Below are 21374 nucleotides of genomic sequence, written 5' to 3'. Positions count from 1 at the left end.
ATATAAAATATATACGTTCTTCAATGTTCTCAATGGTGGTGGAAGTACCTGAACCTCGTTGTGGCTGCAGAAACTTTCTATTTTGAAATAGGCAATTCATCTTATGCAAGACGATTGCTCACAAAATAAGCCACGATCTTGTCTGTGTAGTTCAGGTGATCCAAATCATTCTGTAGATGGCCCTGCAATGACAAGGATGTGCCAATCCGAGCACGATGCAAAACAAACCATAAAATTGTGTCACTAGAAAGGCACTCAATAGAGCGCATACCTCCATCAGGGTGAACAGTTTACGTTTTGTATCCCAATGATAGACCAGATCTGCATCTGAACCTTAACCAAAATCGATTCATTTTGTTCTTGTCACCTAACCAAAGCATCCACCAAGTTTTGTCATAATCCTTCCACAACTTCTTGAAATGTCATTCTATGTATCATTTTTGGCACCATCTCTCAATCGTAAAGAATTACTTTAATAAAAATTTTAAAATGTTTGGATCCAAATCCAGATCTGAACCTTCACCAAAACCGAATCAAATCGTCCTTGGCGGACACCCAACCTGCCCATTAAGTTTCGTTTGAATCTATCCATAACTTTTTGAGATATTGTGCTTGTATGTCATTTTGGCCCTATCTCTCACTGGTGGAGAATCACTTTAAAAACAAGAAAAAGAGCACTCTGAGATTGCAGACCCTCACCAAGACTTGTTTTGTGTGGTGTGTTGTGTACTGGTGTGTTACATAAATCAATGAAACATAATTAGAACTGCCACTTTATAAATGCCGGCAGTGACGACTGGTTCAGCCATTTCAAAGAGGATTTTTGAAGGTTTAAAAAGAATAAAAAAAAAAACAAATACGGCTGCCAAAACACGTGAACGATATCATCAAAAAAAATAGTGGACCATTTTCTCCCTCGATGACCCTCAAACATTTTCATCCTGATCGGATGTAGCGTTCTGCATATGCAATTATGACATAATGAAGGCACTTATGACGTCATAAAAATAAATCACACTCATTTCCCATGAGGAGTACGTACTTACCATGTGCCAAGTTTCAATTTTTTCCTTGGTTCAGTTTCAGAGATACAGAGGTCCAAAATTTTTCCCGTTTTTCCAACATAGCTGCCACACCATGTGACCTATGATGTCATAATTATCATTTAAAACATTCTACATGAGTAGTCGCACCAATGGTCAAAATTTTGTCTCAATCTGACAAGCGGTTCCAGAGAAAAGCACAAAAGTTATGTGCGGGCAAACAAACAGAAAAAAGGGACCCAACTGCAATACCCTCCTCCTTCGGCGAGGGTAATTATAGTATGTGGATCCAAATCTTCACCAAAATCCAATCAATCCATCCTTACACACCCAACTTGTCCACCAAGATTTGTCCAAATTCGTCCATAACCTTTTGAGATATCCTGCTCACAGACAGAGACAGACAAACAGGCAGGGGTGAAAACATAACCACCATCCACCTTTGGTGACAGAGGGAATAAAGAAAACAAGAAAAAAAAACATCACAATGCAATCTCTATTTATCGATGTTTTAATTAAGGAGCAAAGAATACAATATTTTCTATCACTGAGTAATATGCAATTCCCAAAGCAATGGCAATTTCCCGGCAGAAATTAATAGAATGTTAAAGCAAAATATTTGGCCAAAAGATAAATTAACATGTGAGAAACAATCTGTGATCCAAAAGCCCCATGCACCAAACTTACCCAAGTGAAAGTAAATGCTAAATATTTCTGAATGCAAGTCTCTTGAGTTTTGAAAAATTGCATTTTAGCCATTCTCTGCATTCCTGTTACTTTTCAAAGTACAACATTTATGAGAATATTTGAGATGCATTTTGTACCAGCGTTGGTATATTACCATGCATTTACTATATTATTTTAAAACCTACAAAACTTTGTTGTAGAAAAGCATGCAGGTGGAGTTGGCCAGCCTTCTGGTCAGAAGGGTGAGTGTGAACCAAAGCAGAGTCCCGGATCAGCACTGCCGTTTGTGGCTGGATCTCCCACCACTTCAACCTCCTCACGCTCCCCTTGCCAACTTGCCAGCTCCATGAAGCGCTCACGACTCACCAGGCCTTTTTCAAAGGCCTCGATGAGTGGCAACTCACATCCATCGACCATGACCAGCACCTGGCGGCATACACGATGCACCTTATAGGCGAGCGCGCCTTGCTGACTGTGCTGAGCCTTGAGTACTCGGGCCGCCAGTTCTGACACGGATGTTGTGAGACTGGAGAGTCTGCGCTGCAGGTTGTTCAGCTGTTTGTGTTCAAGAGATTGATAAAGGTTACCTTTTAACTGCAAGGCCTTTGGTTCAACAATCATCAGACTTCACATAGGAATCTATTCCAGCCTTTAATGTCATTAATACCACTCCCATTTTCCTCCCATTTTTGTGCCTCCCATTTTCAAAACCGTCCTTCCTCTTTGCAATCTCACCATCCCAATCGCCGTCATTGTTTAATAATTTTTAAAAGGTTGTCAAGAACATAATTTTACCTTGCTCTTACCTCATGGTGGAATGTCTCCAGAGATGGTTGTAGCTTCTGTGGTGGTGAATACCCACAGCTCTTGTCCATTGAACACCTGTACTGTGCCAGCATTGCATCATACTTCTGAGACGAAAAAAAAAGGTTCCACAGAAAGTTTCATGGTGAGTGAGGTCAAAGTGAATGAGTGCATGTTTGGGATACTGCATGCAGCCTTTACTTTACAAATTCCAATTCAAGACATTGTAACTGAGTACCACAATGAGTGGAGTGTCTTCTTCTTCTTCCTCTTTCGGCTGATCCCATGAGGGGTCGCCACAGCAGATCATCCGTATGATCCGCATCGTGATTTGGCACATGTTTTACGCCGGATGCCCTTCCTGACGCAACCCTGGACGCCTCTTACGACACAGGGGTATGGTACACCTATTTAACCGGGGTATACACCGGCCCAGTATACTGGTACTCATTTCGCCGACCTCGGAAGGATGACAGGCTGAGTCAACCCCCTGGTGTATTAATTCAGTGGCCCAACGGGGCTTGAACTCAGGACCTCTTGGATTCCAAGCCGCTGCCCTAACCACTGCGCCAACACCAGGCATTAATGAGTGGAGTGTATATATGTAATTTTTTATTACTTTATGTAAACAATATGGATGGTCACTTTGGAAGAAAAGTAATTCAAAAAATAGGACCACTGGAGCTGCAGCTTATCTGGGCCCTGGCCTAATGTTGTAGCCAAAATTTGGTAGTATTCTGACTGGTGTGTCGAGAGAAGAAGATCGTTGAAGGAATTTATGCGATTTTCCTCGAAGTTGACCAAGTCGGACATTTTGACACACTTCCCGGTCACGTGATCGTCATGACTTCCATAATTTAACATCCCTACCCTGGCCTAATGTTGTAGCCCAAATTTTGTAGCATTCTGATTGGTGGGTCTGGAAAAGAAGATTTTGGAAGGAATTTGCACAAGCGCCATTTTGACACACTTCCGGTCATGTGATCAGCACGTCTCTGCAATTTAACATCAGGCGACAATGGAAGTGTTGGTGAAGAAGAAAGATATTCACTATGATTGGTAGGTTTTGTTTTTCCGTTCATTTGATTGTTTCTGAGGGATTTGTATTAATTGACAAATCAGTTGTATTACTCCAGCAGAAACACGGCACGGCACGACAGCACGGACACGACGAAGGACACGACATGGCATGGGCATGACAAGACAGCACAAACACGGCATGGACATGATGGTGGGACACAAAATGACACCACAGACATGGCATGACACAGCACAGGCAGAACCCAGGCAGACTCGGACACCACCAACAAAATGGTCAATGAATGCTGTGTCCCACCATCCGTCGCAGGTTAACCAAGTGCCATGTATGTTACGGGATCATCTCGTTTCATCCTTTCCTGGGATGCCATTTGTGTCTGTGGTCATGCCGTGCCATGCCGTTGAGGTGAGTGCTGGAGAGGTGAGATCAGTCACCAGAAGGACAACACAGGTGCTTGATTCACCGCTCAAATCGCCCATGTACATGTGCTGGTAGTTAGGTAGAGATCGTCTTACAATTTTGAGGAATGGCTGTTTCTTCCGCTTAATCGTGGATATGGCAACCTCTCTCAATTATGGCGGATAACCACAAGATCTAGCCATCTCTGTTGTTCCATAACGTGCTCTGTAAAACGTTCCGAGCCCAAAACTCCACATGTGGATATTTCAGAGAAACCTCTTCTGAGTTATGGCAATCCTCAGATCTTTTGGTCATGGTGTAGCGTGAAACCATCTTGGTTTGTTTCACTACAACCACCAAGGATGCATCGACTTGGCATAATTGTGGAAAATCGAAAATTATTCACCATTAGTATTAAATCATTCCGTGATGTTACCCGTAGACAAAACGAAAAATAGCGGTCGAATTCTTGGTGAGACGTCACAGGTAAGTGTGAAGAAGAAGATTTCAACTTTTCATCACAATTACCTCATTTATAAATCAGAAAAAAATGCATATCTATTTTGTAGGGCATCAAGGGATAAATTAGGGTCCAGGTGATCTGAGCATTTGGGTTCCCCATTAAGTTATCGCGGTAACGAAAACCTATCACGGACAGACAACCTGAAAACATAATGTTTCCGGTGACTTAGTTAATGGAGGCATAAAAAAAAGTTTCGAGAAACATTTGTGTGCAGAGATGAAAAAGGCATTCACAACGTTCCGAATCTGACCTTTTTGGCAGCTAAAACTTGCTCCTCGAACATGGTCAACCCATCTAGCTTGCTTTGTTTTTGAGAGATTTCAGATCGAAGAATCTGCATTCAAGGTCAGTGTGAGAAAAGGTGCACATGTAATACATTATTAAAATAAGCATGAAAAATGAAAACTTATAGTGCTATTAATTTCAATTTGTATAGTATCACTGTACACATGTGATACACCAAAACTGCTCCAGTATGTGGTAGAACACCACGAGTCACGGATACACCATCCACATTCATGGCTCATGGCAACACCATCCAGAGTGATGATAGAGTCATGAATACTGTAGTTCATGCATGTAGTGGATAAAGAAAATCAAATGTTTGGGTTTACGCCAACATGTCTTTCATACCTCAATCTGCACTTGCAGAGAACACAGCTTCTGGTCGTCATCCCCTTTTAAATTCTGGAGCTGTTGCAGTTGTATTTCTACACCTTCGATCCAGCTCACCATCTGATGATGCAGGCTATGGTAACTATGGAAGAGTTGAAGTGTTTCCTCAAGGTGCTGAAGCCTGGGGTAAAACAGTTCGCCACTTGCAAAATAAGCCTCAGGAAAAGTTAATTTCCAGGCATACCAACAGTGGTATCTTATGAAACACAAATTAATATTCTGAAAAACCTCAAAGATGGGTGAAATTGCAAGTGTCGACAAGTCAATAACAAGTTGCAGATTCAATACTAGGAAATGCAGGTTATGCTTGTAACAAACATATCCACCTAAATGATTCTGTAGGTAAAAGACCCAGATGGAGCTGTTTGTGGGCTTGTTGCATCAAACTCATAATACCACCCCTCTTTTCTCCCTCCCACTCCTATTCCCCCTGCCCAACCCTACCACATTTTGGATGTAACAATGCATCTTGCTAACTTAATGTCCTGTGTTTGATCAACCATAAAGGCAGTGCATTACACCAGAAGATTATATTAATCATTCATATAATCACAAATGGACTGTTATGTCATGGAGTGACATTGAGATGTTGAGGCATTGAAGTATTTTATACACCTTGAAAGCTTACCCCCCCCCACCCCCAAACAGCTTCTGACAGTCTCGCCTTGCAATGGCCTTCTCCTGGCTGAGTTGTTGTCAACAAATAGTGCGGAGATGAAAAGCAAATCAATGGCATCTTAAAACCGGTTGTGTCTGGCAGATGGGGCTCGTTAGCCTGAGGAGAAGAAAACTGATTTCTGAATCCATATCTGCTGCTGTCTTGTGGTTCAGGTTTTGAAACCAAAGGCAAAGGGTTTAACAGAGAAAAAGGCAGCAATCCCTCTTAATGGAGGTTACCTTTGCATTTGTTAACCTATAGGCCATCCATGGGCAAGGTGTGCGAGACCATTTTAGTTTCCTGAAGTCATGGGAGCAAGCGTTGGATGGCCATGCAGGCAGCTGGCACATATTGCCAGTAATGGCTGCATGCCCTTGATGCTAGACAGAGGATTTTCTTCTGGAGAACAATGGCAAGGCCAACCAATGTAGGGGGCAATGGCCAACTACTTCTATAAATGCCAAGAAAACAATCATGATCAGAAATCCAAGAGATAAAGCTTTGGTGCTGGATGATGAGTCCTCCAGGTTTGAAAGTGCATAAATGGCTACTGGGAAAGAGGAAGGAATTTTGACAAGTAGGACTGGCCGTAATGATGGCAATGGATCAAAATCACAAGGAAATCCAGTCGCTGAGGTTTCCAGAACTGAAAGTCGGAGTCTGAGCCTCCCAAACATTCACAAAATCGGGACATGAATGGAATGTAAGGTCAATGAATCGGGCAATGTTAGATGTAATAAAGAGAAAGATGTAGAGCGAAAATAACTAAAATTTTGAGGATAAGTGAACTTAGATGGACTGGTTTGGGGCACTTTCAATCCGACGATTACAATGTGTTCTTTTCTGGTCACAAAACGTGGAAAAGAAATGAAGAGCAGTGATTTGTAAAAAGAAGACATCAGAGTCAGTACTGGGATACAACTCAGTCAATGATAGGTTAATATCAGAGGTTGAAATAACATCCAGTGAACACTACAATCATTCAGATATATGAACCAAGTTCTGCAGCACGTGAGTAACATGTGGGGGAGTTTTATGGAAAGTTGCAAGAACTGGTAGAACAGGTGATAATAATATGATATGATAATACCTAGAATATGATAATAATATCAAGAACAGGTGCCTAAAAGAGATGTTTCAATTATTATGGGAGATGAGTAAAGGAAAAAAATTGGAGAAACAGGAGCACCAGGGATTGCAGGAAAGCATGGAGTTGGCATCCAAAACGAGCCAGGGGAGCGAATGCTGGAACCAAGTGTGGAAAATGATCTCATAATTGCAAACATGGTTCAAACAACCCAAATGCAGACTGGACACATGGATTTCACCTGATGGGCAACATTTGAAAACATTCAAAGCAAGAGAAGATGGAGAAGTGGTGTGCTATCTACCAACACTCCATCAGGCACAGACTGTGGGACAGATCATGAACTACCAGTGTAGAGGCCTATGTAATTCCATGGGCACCAGATGATAATTTTCAGCACCATATATTTTTTCATTCTTATAGATTCTGTGAGTCAGAAAAATCATGGTGCCAATTTTTTGGAGCATTTCAAATATTATTTTCAAGCCGATACATACATGAACTACCCCCCCTGAATCACACTTTTTTCAATGATAACAACTTACCAACTTTTTTGTTTCTGGTTTAAACCTGGGCATGTAATATATCAAACTGAGCAGAATTCAGCCTAGAATATGATAATAATATCAATAATGACATTGAACATAACCATAGTGACATCTGAATTTTTGTTAATTTCAGATGCTGTGCAGCCTATATTAAATCAGTTACTGCAACGTCACCAAGATAATCAATTTTTCTAAACATTATGACATGCTACAATTCTACATACAATGTATGTTAATTTTTTTTTGCCTTTCAGGTCAGCGATGATAATAGCAGAAGTGGTCAAGGGTCCAGACTAAAAGACTGATTTAATAGATGTAGTTGTAGATTAACCTCCAAGCTTTGTGGGTGAAGGAACTTATGTCGAGTGGACATTGAAATAAACTTCTCAAGTTATCGTTATGGATGAAACATCCCCAAGTCCTTCCAGTTCCAGCACAAAAGCATCAAGTTGCACTACATCTTTGGCAGGTTTGAATATATGCTGCATTTGCAAAGCATCTGGAAAACTCATAAAACACCCACGACCAGAATCATATCAGCTGTTTATCCAGAGTGTGAATACCCAGTCGCTCTATGGAGATAATAAGTACATATCCATCCAAGAAGAGCTCAGTGATGTGACGGCAAATGAACTATTACAGAAAGGTGTCACGTGGCATCTAGAATGCTATAAAATTGCAGTGCACAAAGTCCATATTGAGCAGCTGAAAACAGATATGAAGCTGCACTGGAAGCAGGTGAAGTACCAAAACCAACGAAAGTAAGACGACCAGAAAGGACGAACCTCAAAACACAACCACCACCACATGAGACCCCATCGTCAACAGAACGTTACATGCGATCTGGTGCCAAACAATACAATAAAAACAACTGCTTCTTCCGTAATGTATCTTCAGAGAAAGGAGCACTCCACCAGATCAGTGAGTTAAACACCGGGGAACGGCTCCGAAAGGCTGTCGAATACAGCAATAACCAGCAGTGGAAAGTAAATCCGAGTGCTGCAATCGATCCAAACGATGCCCATGTGATTGATATCAAATACCATCTGTATTGTTGGGTGAAGCACGTTCAGCGAACTCAGGTACAGCAGGAGAGAGCAGACGACGAAGCAGAAATAACCAAGATTTCAGCAGACATTGAATTCTTCGACTTGATGAACAGCCCGCTGAAATCAGGATCTATCCTGGACATGGGAGGGGTAGAAGCAGCTTATAAAAATGTCCTCGAGTCAATGGTTCAAATGATACGCATATATCAAGGAGAAGCTTGAAGCGTAAGCTTGTAGAAAATATTGATGATGTTGAGTTCTTCCGCTCTACACATATGAATGAACCAGATCAGATGTACACGTCTAGAACCAAAAGAGCCGCAATTGACAATCTGGACGAGGCAGCTGGCGATGCGAGCAGCAACATGAAAACAGTCTTTGAAAGTGCCAAGGTAATAAGAAGGGACATCGCTGAAGCTCTAAAGCAGCCGTGGAAATTTCAAGGTTCTCTGTTAGATGAAAATCAAGTTCCCAAATCGCTGGAGGCATTCATCCGCTGGATCCTAATAGGGCCAATGTTAACACTTGAGTCAACACAAAGACAGCTGTTGGTCTAGAATCATGGACAGTCTCGCTGTTAATCATGGACAGTCCAGAAGAGTTTGTGTGCCTATTGTTCGCTCCAAGACTCGGTATCAAAACAGTCGGAGAGCTACGATGGCACTTGTTAAAGAAAAATCAAGCGGAGGCTGAGAAACTGCCCCTAACAAAGGCATCTCTGAAGGAGCACATTCTCAGGGCTCATTACCAAGCTATGGTTTGGTTACTGGCAGACACTCAAAATCCGGACTTACCTCCGCCAATTAATTAACCTCCGCCATCGAAGATGAACGGAGGTTACTGTTTTCACCCTTGTTTGTTTGTGAACAGTATTACGGAAAAACTCCTGGACGGATTTCGACGAAACTTGGTGGGGGGGGGTTAGGTATGGTCCAATGATTATGCCATTAGATTTTGGACTTGGTTCAAAGTCCAATATGGCCGCCATAGCGGCCATTTTGAAAAAATATTTGAATTTTTGTTTTTTGCATTTCTACATGTTTTAAGTGATTTCCAACCCCTCCCCCACCCCAAAAAAAGTTTGTTAGAGAAAAAAAAATTGCAACTTTTTTTCCAACAAAATTTCGATTTTTTTCTTGCATTTCTACATGTTATAAGTGATTTCCAACAAAAAACATGGCAAAATTATAATTGCGGCTGATTTTGGAACTGCAGGTGGATATACCCACGTAAAATCAATTTCTGTCTCAAGGAATCTAGTTATGACGAATGAATTGAGAATGTAAAAGTTAAAAGTAAAAGGGAAAGTTGCAACTATAACTCTGTGAGCACTGTTGACATCAAATTGAATGAATAGGATATCAGGTTCACTTGCGTGACCTAGCAGTCTTGGCGGCGGAGGTTTTGCACTCTAGTTATGGATGGAATGATGAAAATAATCAGTATGTCCCAAGAGTCTCTGACCTCCCACCAGCTCCGACAGTTATTATAGAGCTTGTATAGTGCGGCTGTGGCAAGAGCCGATGTGCCAGTGGATCCTGCTCTTGCAAGAAGCATTCTTTGGCCTGCACTGAAGGCCCTGTCACACTGACGATTTAGCCAGCATATGCCTGACGTATGAAAATTTTGGCTAAAACGCTGGCACACGTCGAATACGTTATGGGTAAGTTTGTATACGTTAAGAGCACGCTGGCATACGTCAGAGTACGCTGGCATACGTCGTAGTACGCCGGGCTGTGAGACAAATTTTACATGCTTGAAATTTTTCGACGTATGCCAGCGTATGACTCATACGTTCCGCATAACGCTGGCCATAAGTTGTAGGCACATTATGCGAACGTTGACACACGTTACTTGTAAGTTACTCATAAGTCGAAACACGTCGAGGTAATGTTTAGCGTACCCGAAACTTATGTCTAACCTATGAGTAACGTGTTGTAGGCATGTTACGCGATCGTTGACACACGTTACTTGTAAGTTACTCATAAGTCGAAACACGTCGAGGTAATTGTTCGCATCAGTGTTCCAGACTCCATGGTTTTTAATTTTAATTTTTTTTTCTTTGGGATGACGGTGATGTTGACACTTCGATTTCTAGTGCGGTTATAATATAATATAATTAATAGGCTGCCGCTCAACGATTTAAATCATAATCGCACTATAAATCGAAGTGTCAACATCACCGTCATACCGAAGAAAAAAAAATAAAAAACCAGGGAGTCTGGAACACTGATGCTAACCATTACCTCGACGTGTTTCGACTTATGAGTAACTTATAATTAACGCGTGTCGACGTGTGTCAACGATCGCGTAACGTGCCTACAACTTATGGCCAGCATATGCGGAATGTGTGTCATACGCCGAGTACGTCGAGAAATTTTCAACATGCTGAAAATTTGTCGACAGACTCAGCGTACTATGACGTATGCCAGTGTGCTCTTAACGTATTCAAAAGTTACCCATAACGTATTCGACGTGTGCCAGCTTGGTTCGGCAAATTTTTCATACGTCGGCATACGCTGGCTAAAACGTCAAGGTGTGACAGCGGCTTCACACTTCGATGTCTAGTGCGGTTATTATTTGAATCGTCGAGCCGTGGCCTATTAATAGCCTACGCCACGAGATCGTCGGCGATACGCTGCCGCGCTATGCATAAGTTAGACTATCGTTGGGCATAGGTTGTGAACGCCGACAACACGCTCAGCATTCATTGGTATAAGTTATCTATATGTGATTGAAACGTTCTGTGTCCGTTACTAATACGTTATGCATACATCCAACACGTTATTATATGCCCAAAACTTTAAAAAAACATCAATAGTTCAGCGTACACCAGCGTTTTACATACAATTTGATACCTTGCCATACGCTGGCTAAAACGTCAAGGTGTGACATAACTAAAGGGGCTGTGCTTGTGACGCGAATGTTGACAAATGTGAAAACACCAATGACAGACTCAGAGGAAATGATCATGAGGACAGCATGGATGAAGATGACTTATCTGACACTGCATTACTATGAACTTGATAGTTTTTGTTTCAACAAATATTTTGACCTATTCATTACAGTTGACTACTTAAGTGTATACCATAGAACAGATATACTTTATGTGAACCACCAAACATACCATAAAGCATAAAAGGTACATTTCTCTAATTGATTGACTTTTAAATAAGAACATTTGCATCTGGATATATGCTCCATTATGGTTGTTATTGCCAGGGAAATTGGCATAGATACCTGTGGACAATAAAAAGCAGTATATATATATATATATATATATACATATATATATATATATATATATATATATATATATATATATATATATATATATATATATATATATATATATATACGACCAGGGTTGCGTCAGGAAGGGCATCCGGTGTAAAACATGTGCCAAATCACTATGCGGATCATACGGATGATCCGCTGTGGCGACCCCTAACGGGAGCAGCCGAAAGAAGAAGAAGATATATATATATATATATATATATATATATATATATATATATATATATATATATATATATATATATATATATATATATATTACACACACACACACGTGTTACAAATGTCCAGACCTTTAATTTGATATGCTACATGCTTTGCTTTGTAACAATATTTGAAACTGGTAATTGCAACCGAAACAGCGATAATGGTATTTTAGGGGGCCACATTAAAAGCCACCAAAATGTAACCAAAATGCAAAACGAAAATTGGCACCATGATTTTTCTGATTCTCAATGCATCTGTCTGCAATAAAATCGATGGTGCAAAAATTATCATCCAGTGCCCACGGTATTAGAGTTTCATACATATGTTTCTACACTATACATGTGGCTAAGCTACAAGTGAAACAGCTCGGTGGAATTTTTTTTTCGAAAACTCCAACCAGATGTGACTGAAAACCTATCAAAGCAACATGCAATAAATGTCTTTGCTCTTTGCTGATGACTCCACCCTCTGCCGTACCATCTGTCATCCCTCAGATCAGCAAGCAGTAGCTTCTTCATTCTCTGCGGATCTGGATAAAATCACAAGCTGGTCCAACATGTGGAACATGTCTTTCAATCTGACAAATCTCACACTCTCAAAGATTAGAACCCCCCCCCAACCCCCCAAATCTACTTTCTCAACAATACTCTTGAATAAGTCCTTTCATTCAAGTTTTTGGGCCTCTCCATCTGCCATCTTTCCTGGGAAAGCCACATTTCCAAGCTGGCTTCCAAAGCCAGTCGCCGACTGGGCATCTCAATTGTGCAAAGTTGTTCCTTGGCACAGCTGAGCGCCTGACCACTTACAAAGCTTTCGTCCAAAGCCTGATGGAGTACTGCTCTCCTCTCTGGGCTAGTGCTCCCACCTCACACCTTTCTCGGCTTCACACTGTGGAAACTATGACTTTCAGGATCATTGGTATCTCCCGCAATGAAGCTGAGTCTTGGGGTCTGTCACTCTTCACCGTGGGCAGGTCGGTGGTCTTCTCCCATCTCCACTCTGGCCTCATCCCTCCTGCTGTCTGTGATCTGTCACCTTCATGTTTCCACATGGTGCTCAATGTCCACCAGCAACCACCTTCTGGTGAAACTACCAAAATCAATAATAACTACTCACTATCACTCTTTCATTGCTCTATATTCCTACCGATGGAATAAACTCCCACACTCTCTTAAATCCCACTTTTCTCTCCAGGTTTTCAAAACAGCTGTTCACCACCATCTCATGTCTTCCCCAATCCAAAACGATGATATTTTCTACCCCTGTTAATCCACCCCAAACACAACTCCTTCAACTTCACTGCTTTCCTTCCTGAAAGTCCCTGTAGTGTCCATTTTGTTTACCCTGTGTTCCCCGCCCCATCCCTCTCCCTTCCACAGGTCTCCCAACGTCTCTGTTCCCCATTGTTTTGTGCTTCCCTGTCCCACCCATCTTATCTCCTGCTCCCTTTGTTATACATTCTGTGTTAGCTCTCATTGGAGCCTCGACAATGGATAAAAAAAGTGTTTTGCAGAGCTGGTCTTGGTTGACAGAATGCCAGACAAATTGTGGAAAAAGGGTTGAAGAAAGAAATTGTAAAAGAAGAGGATAAAAATAACTGCAAAAGCAGCAGAAAGAATAAGACCAAATCACTGTCAGAAGAGGAAATAAATATTGCAGACACAAGAAAAAAGATGAAAAACAAAAGGTGCGTCAAGGGAGGACATTAAACGGCTAAACAATCTAGTCAAAATAAAGACAAATGACTGCATTGTAGTCACAAGAAGGAAGCCAGACATAATGAACACGCACACACACACACACACACACACACACACACACACACACACACACACACACACACACACACACACACACACACACACGACAAGCAGAAATATTTCAAAGAAGCATGCCGAGAAATATTAAGTGACGTCAACAGAGTGGGAAAAACGAGAGGTAATTTAAAAAAGATCAGAGAGATGACAGGAAAGTTTAGGTCTAGGATTGGAGTTGTTAAGAGTAGAACAGGAAAAAAAGAGCAGCCAATGCAAAGCCGAGACAAAGCAGAGAGGGTGGTGGTGAAGAAGAGAGGCGAAGAAGGGGTTGAGCGGCTCCGGGCTCCCCCTTCTGTGAGCCCCGGGCGAATGGTGGGGTAACGACCCGAAGCGACACACTGTGACCCTTCTCCCGCTTCTCTATTGGGCCACAGCGGCCCCAGCCATGCCCTGCCAGGCTCCTGGGGCCGGAAGCGGTCTCATTCGCACATCCGGCGCGACACGGCCTTGACTCAACATAGTGTATAAGCAGCCAACCTAGCCCCGAACATGCTCCAAATAGAGTCTGAATGCCGAATAGCAATGCACACCCACCAACCACGTCCCCCCCCACTGTTGAGCCAAAATGCACACCCGGGCCCCATACCAAACTCCCGGATCGTCCATCCCGCGACCCCTCTTGCCGTGTTCTGGCGACTGGACGAGGGTCAAATCAATCCCGCGTGCTCACCCAGGACATTACCGGCGAGATGCGGTTGGTGCTATTTACGTCCGTTGCTCGTTCCTGCATCAAACGGTTCGAGTACAGTCCGACATTGGTTGACAGACTGCAACGTGCAGCACACAATGTGCAGTGCGACAACGTGCAGCACACCTCTGCTTAAGGGGCTGTCACACCTTGACGATTTAGCCAGCATATGCCGATTAATGAAAAATTTGTCTAAAACGCTGGCATACGTCAAATACGTTATAGGTAAGTTGTGTGTACGTTAAGAGCACGCTGAAAAACGCTGCCATACTTCGTAGTACGCTGGCTTTAATCGTTGTACTTTGCGGATGTCCACAAATTTTAGCATGCTTGAAATTTTAAGACGTATGCCGGCGTATGGCTCACAAGTTCCACAATGCTGGCCAGAAGTTGTAGGCACGTTATACAATCGTTTACACACGTTACTTGTAAGTTACTCATAAGTCAAAACACGTCGAGGTAATGCTTAGCGTACCCGAAACTTATTTCTATCCTGAGTAACGTGCTTTGAATCTATGAGTAACGTGCCTCCAACGCATATTGACGTATTTGATTGACATCTTCCGGACGACCACAGAACTTACTGAACGTGTTTCTAATTTACAGCTACCATATAATGGCGTATTGGCAGCGTTTAAAAAACAACAACAATAACTTCCGATATTTCGTCACGTGCTGTTACGTCACGTCCGATTGCCTCTTCAGTTTGCTCATGTCTTCTTCTTAGTTCCTCCTCTGTGAATATTTTCTGTTTGAGGATATAGTCACGTCGACGTCGAAACTTAAAAGCAAATGTCCGAATATATTTTAAAATTCGTGATAGACTAAAAAAAAAAAAAAAAAAAAAAAAACCAACAACAACAACTTCAGATATTTCGTCACGTGCCTTCATGGAGCCAAGGAGAAAAAAAGAAAATGTGCCTTGACGGAGAAAATAAGTTTTGGTTATGCTAAACATTACCTCGATGTGTTTCGACTTATGAGTAACTTACAAGGAACTTGTGTCGACGTGTGTCAACGATCGCATATCGTGCCTACAACTTATTCCCAGCGTAGCGGAACGTGTGAGCCATACGGCGAGTACGTCGTAAAATTTTCAGCATGCTTGAAATTTCACGACGTGCAAGGCGTATTACGACATATGGCAGTGTTTTTCAGCGTGCTCTTAACGTATACACAACTTACCCATAACGCATTTGACGTGTGCCAACGTTTTAGACAAATTTTTCAGAGGTCGGCATACGCTGGCTAAATCGTCAAGGTGTGACTGCGATGTTGACACTTCCAATTCTCAGGCGGTTATGATTTAAATCGGTGTGCGGCAGCTTTTTAATAGGCTACGCCACGTGATCGTCAGCGATATGTGCAGCATGCTCTGCATACGTTAGACTATCATTGGGCATAGGTTGTGAGCGCTGACAACACGCTAATCATTCGTTGGTCTAAGTTATCTATATGTGATTAAAACGTTCTGTGTACGTTACTAATATGTTATGCATACGTCCAAAACTTAAAAAAAAAACATCAAAATTTCAGCGTATGCCAACGTTTTACAAACATTTTTATACGTTGCCATTGCTGGCTAAAACGTCAAGGTGTGACAGCACCTTTAGTGGCGAATTGTAGCGATGGAGGTACGAGGGGGTGTGGGAATATTTTCCCCGTGTGTGAGAGGTGTTTGTGGTCGAAGTGATGAGTTTTTGATAAGCGAAGGGTGAACAAGGTGAGATGCCGTTGGAAATTGGCACGCAGATTTGAATGAAATGGCGCGACATCATGAGGAAATCGAATTTGGATAACATAAAGACTGAAATCAGGATTGAATGACGACATGTTAATAATCTATCTAAAGTATGCTGATGATACCCCTCTGTTAGTACAAAGTAAAGAGGGCTTGATGAAACTGCTGCAGACAGTGAAGAAGGAAAGTTAAAAAGCTGGTATTTATTTAAACCAAACAAAGACAAAAAGTCTGGTTCACTGAGAAGATCAGTGTGTTCAGATTGGGAGACGATCATGTGGAATTCGTGGAAAGTTTCCTCTTCCTCAGTTCAAAGATTGAAGTGAGTGGGGAATGTTGAGGAGAAATTAAGGGAGTTCGTTTTGGGGAAATCAGTGATGTCAGGATTGATAAAGATCTGGAAAGATAAATATGTGACAATACAAGCCAAGAGGAGGATGGTGAATGATCAGGTACTTCTGGTTGCAAAATGTATGGATGTGAATCATGGACAGTGAAAAAGAAAGAAAGCAAGAAGATTGACAGTTTTTAAATGTGGCGTTGGAGACTAATGTTAAAAATTCCATGGACTGCAAGAATAACAAGCAAATCAGTGCAAGAAGAAATTAGACCATCATGTACATTGGAAGTGCTGATACTAAAACAGAAACTGTCATACTTTGGACACATCATGTGCGCAGAAATCGATAGTCTGGAAAAGTCAACCATGCGGGATACGGTTGAGGGAAGAAGAGGAAGAGGCAGACCATGTAAGTGCTGGATGAATGGGATAAAGGGTGCAACCAGGTTGTCTGTGCCAGAGCTTCAGGAAACAGTGCAGGATAGGGTTGTTTGGAGGAATATGATCATGAATGATCCCAGAAGTCGGCAATGACTTGACGGAACTCGATAACTTCATATCAATCACAAGATTCCTCAATGTGACTTGACAGCAGAAAATGACAGTTGGCCTCTTACTTTTTTTTATTTTGTGGACAAAGTCAAGGCTCATGGGGGAGCTAGAACATAGGATGGATCAGGACATAACAGAACAAAAGGAACAGTAGAAAAAGAGGTGGGAAACACAACAACAGCAGGGTTTAGGGACAAAATAGAGGGAGTCTTGGAGAAATAAATTATGTGGAGAATAATGAGGGCTCAGGGAGTACAAACAGGGAAGACAAGACGAGTACACCCACAAAACATTTTGGATGGGGGATGATCTGAGATGGTAGTGAGCAGCTGTCTGAAGACATGGGTGGAAGAATGAGATTGAAGAGAATGTGAAAGTTGGTTTCATAGGTGTGGGGGGCAGGGGGGGGGGGAAGAGGATTGAATGAGTGGAGGTGAGCAGTCATTCTAGATTTTGGGAGTTTCAGCAGAAGAGGTTTACTAGTAGACCACATTGGGCTTGCAGAAACCTGCGATGGGGAGGAGCGGGGAGGTTAGGAGTGGGTTGGTTAGTCTTTGACAAGCTTGTGATTCTGTCAGCGTCTGAAGAGAGGGAAGAGGCTGTTATGTTGCATCAGAGGGTGGAGTCATCAACAAATAGAAAAAGAGGATTTTCCAGCGAGTCAGAGAGATCATTGATGAAGATCATGAATAGGACTGGGCCCAGAACACTGCCTTGAGGTACTCCAGCCTTGACAGGGAGAGGAGATGAAAGGATTCCATTGAATGCCACACATTGGCTATGAGAGTAGAGGAAGTCAGTGAGCCATGTGTGGAGTTGGCCTTTGATGCCAGAGGCAGATTAATTCGTGAGCAAGGCAGGATGTCAGCAGTATATCAAAAGCATGAGATATGTTGAGAGAGATGGTCCTGTTCTCATGTCTGACAATGAGGGCCTCCATTCAGTGTTGGGAGAGCAGAAGCAGCAGGTCCAAGGTAGAGTGACCTGGTCTGAATCCAAATTGATGATCTGAAATCAGGTCACTGGAGAAAATGAAGGATTTGATGTTAACTGGGATGATGGATTCCATGACATTTCTGAATGACGTTGGAGTACACTTCCATAATGAACTACAGTGCGCTGGAACGTAGTCACATACATTGAAACCATGGTGGTTTTTGTATTTGGTTTTACGGATTTTTATGGTCTGAGGTTTCACAAATTTACACGCATCATTTCCATCAATAACTCAGTGTTGGCTTCGACTTCTTACATGACAATACAGCTGTATCGGTTAAGATGGCTTCTTGCAGTTACAAACTAGAAAGAGCAATCAGAGATTGCAGACCCTCACCAGAACTTGTTTTATGTGGTGTTTGTGTACTGGTGTGTTACATGATTAATAAGAGACATAATGAGAACTGCCACTTTATAACTGCTGGCAGTGATGACCAGGTCGCAAGACGTCGCGCTTTGATGCAACCCCGCTTTCATTGGACACCTGATACAGACCCATGAGGGTTTTTAAAAATTATTATTATTCAATTGAATTCAGAATGGGATTAAAAATAATTCAATTCAAATCAAATGGAAAACCATATAGGTACAGTCCTGCATTTCAGTAATCAGGAGGAACCCGAACAAGCAAAAAGCAAAGATGAAGTCATTAGGAGGAACTTGGATAGGAATCGCATTTCAGCTGCTACTCCTCTACCCTCAAACCCATCCAGCACAGCCTGGTGAGCCTTTTTCCATCAAAAGAAAAAAAAATCAAAAAACTTAAATAATTCTGGCTGCCAGACCATGTGACCGATGAAGTTAAATTTAAAACATGTATTCACCATCACTACTAGATCATAATTGTGACTCTTTTTGAGTTATATTCCCCTATCTAACAAATCTTTTAGAGTTCTATGAAGCAGTGTCTGATTGGGTGGATGAGTGAAAGGCAGTGGAGAGAGTATATTGAGACTTTAAGAAGGAATTTGATAAGGTACCACATCGGAAGTTGTTAGTTAAGGTGAGGGCTTGTGGAGTGACTGGTCAGGAAGCGAATTGGATTGCAAACTGGCTTAGTAATGGGAAGCAAAGAGTGGCTGTGAGTGGGAGGATGTCTTGTTGGCAGAAGGATGTAAGTAGTGAGGTACCTCAGGGATCAGTACACGGACCATTACTATTCATTATTTACATCAATGATTTGGATAATAGACGGGTCAAGATACTGCCTGACCCCCCCAAAAATTGCAAATTTTTGTTTTATGCTTATTTCTAGTAGTTTATGATGTGGAAGACAACATATTAAAAGTTGGACAATTTTGACGCATGGGAAAGTCCCTCAGTGACGTCAGAAAACAAGATGGCTGCCGGCAGATAAAACGTCAAAAAATTGACTGATGATCATCAGACCACTAACAATTTAAAGTTAATTTTGCACCAATATTTGTATTATGATCGTTGCTGGTAGTTTATGCAGTGCTAATCCTGAGACCATTCACAATTTAAAGTAAATATTTGCACAAATATATGTTCTTTGATTTTTTCTGCCAGTCTATGACATGGAAAGCAACATATAAAAAAATGGACAATTTTGACACATGTGGAAGTACCATATGCCTTCTAGTCTTAGATTCCAGTTTCATCATCCTCCTCCTCCTCCTCTATCTCTGGTTCAACACTCGTATTGTCACAGTTGCTGTCCTGGCAATGTCCACATGCACTGGTGTATTCTAATCCATGCTTCCTACATGAACACCTTCGTGTTTTGCACCCCCCTGAACAGTTGCAGTGAATCATCTGAAGTAGTATGTCTGGAGCAGGGCTTTTGTCTGTCATCACTGGAACAAGTTTTCCTCCTTCTACCTTCCATCCCCACTCCGTTGGCTCCATTCCACAACAAAGGCCCATCCATTCCATTACCTGGTAATAGGTCCGCAGAGAATGAAACTTGCAGGCAGCGGATGTCGGGGGCAGTCTTTCAGGAGTGACAAATGCCTTAGCCCTTGCAACCTTTTGGCAGAGAATGTTGTATCTGATCGATGCCAATGAGTCGTTCTGATTTGCTTTAAACAATGCCACCATTGCTCTGCAGCCTGCAGTTTCAATAACATCCTGACTCTGCTGTGGTTTACAGAACACATTTGAGCTGTCTATCAATTCCTTTTTTTTCTTGATGATACTTTGAAACCCTGACTTCTTTCCAATCCCAAAGACACGAGACGTTGCGTCACAGCCAGTTAATGCATGAAGGAACAATATATCTCTGCAGGCTGCATTTCCAAGTATCTGCTGAAGGACTTTGATATTGTAGACATTTGATTTTGCCTTGTCAGAACGGAAATGGAGTTCAATGCAGTTTGTCTCCACCATATAGAAGAGCAGGAGGAGAAGGAGATCTGTATCTTCTCCAATGAGGGTTGTAGATCTGGAAGCCGCTTTTGCAATCTCAACATCAGCATCTCCCTCTGCTTGGATCACCTCACAGCCTTCCTTGCGCAACACCTCTATAATCAACAGTATCATTGCCTGCTTGTTTGACTCATTCGACAGAAAGTCCTCCTTTTTCCCAACAAATTTTGTTGACTCCGTAATGTTAACTTTGGTGGCATTATTGTTTCTATTCCGACGTTGATGAGAACAGTCCTTTGTGCTTGGCCCAGCCTCATAACCATCAAACACAACAGTAGCTGCCATAGTGTCTGACTGTAAATGAGGCATATTCATCTGCAATGGAACTGTAGGTGAATCCCTCTGTCCACTTTAAGCGGTGAATAAGTGATCCCCCGTCAAGAACATAGTATCTGTTCCTGGAACTGTCTGGTTGGCAGCATTGTCAGATTTGGTTGTAGCATAATTCCTTATTGCCTCCGCCAACTGTGGTTTATCTGGCTGGCGCAGGATGTTTTTTGCCTCAAAAAGAGACATTGGGTATGGGCAGAGTTCATATTTTATCACTTCACCTATCTGGTGATCTCCCGTCTGTGACACGACTAAGAACCTCTGGAATAGTAACGCTGGATCTATTGTGCGGTCCTCAGCAACTTTGACTGCCCTGCTGGATGCAACTGTCTTGACTTTAGGACTCCTTTTGTGTGAATAGGAGTAAGCTGGGTGATCATCCATCTTCTTGACAATGTCACTACCTCCTTTGAATAGGTCATGAACATTGACATCCTCATTTGCAGTAACCCCTGTGATGATATTGCGCAATGACTTGTCATCAGAAAATGGTGTGAAGCTGTCCA

At 42.1% G+C, this 21374-nt stretch overlaps 2 protein-coding genes across 2 annotated transcripts in view; both read right to left on the bottom strand.

Annotated features, from left to right (window-relative positions):
- The window catches only part of LOC147020085 (meprin A subunit beta-like), an 80645-nt gene extending 78676 nt beyond the window's left edge, over positions 1-1969 (bottom strand). The window contains exon 1 of the mRNA XM_085895110.1: positions 49-1969. The gene's annotated coding sequence lies outside the window, so the exon portion shown is untranslated. The remainder of the gene's footprint in view (positions 1-48) is intronic.
- Positions 1970-2146: 177 nt separating this feature from the next.
- LOC147020084 (uncharacterized) overlaps positions 2147-21374 on the bottom strand; it is a 93231-nt gene continuing 74003 nt past the window's right edge. The window contains exons 41-44 of the mRNA XM_085895111.1: positions 5129-5291; positions 4746-4829; positions 2526-2641; positions 2147-2285 (exon numbers count right to left, since the gene is read on the bottom strand). Of these exons, the coding sequence (XP_085751237.1) occupies positions 2282-2285; positions 2526-2641; positions 4746-4829; positions 5129-5291 (367 nt within the window). The 3' untranslated portion in view covers positions 2147-2281. The remainder of the gene's footprint in view (positions 2286-2525; positions 2642-4745; positions 4830-5128; positions 5292-21374) is intronic.

This window comes from Eptatretus burgeri, chromosome 9 (genome assembly GCF_056783735.1).
Source record: "Eptatretus burgeri isolate ZD-2024b chromosome 9, Ebu_testis_v1, whole genome shotgun sequence".
Lineage (NCBI taxonomy): Eukaryota > Metazoa > Chordata > Myxini > Myxiniformes > Myxinidae > Eptatretus > Eptatretus burgeri.
This window is presented reverse-complemented; position numbering and strand designations above follow the sequence as displayed.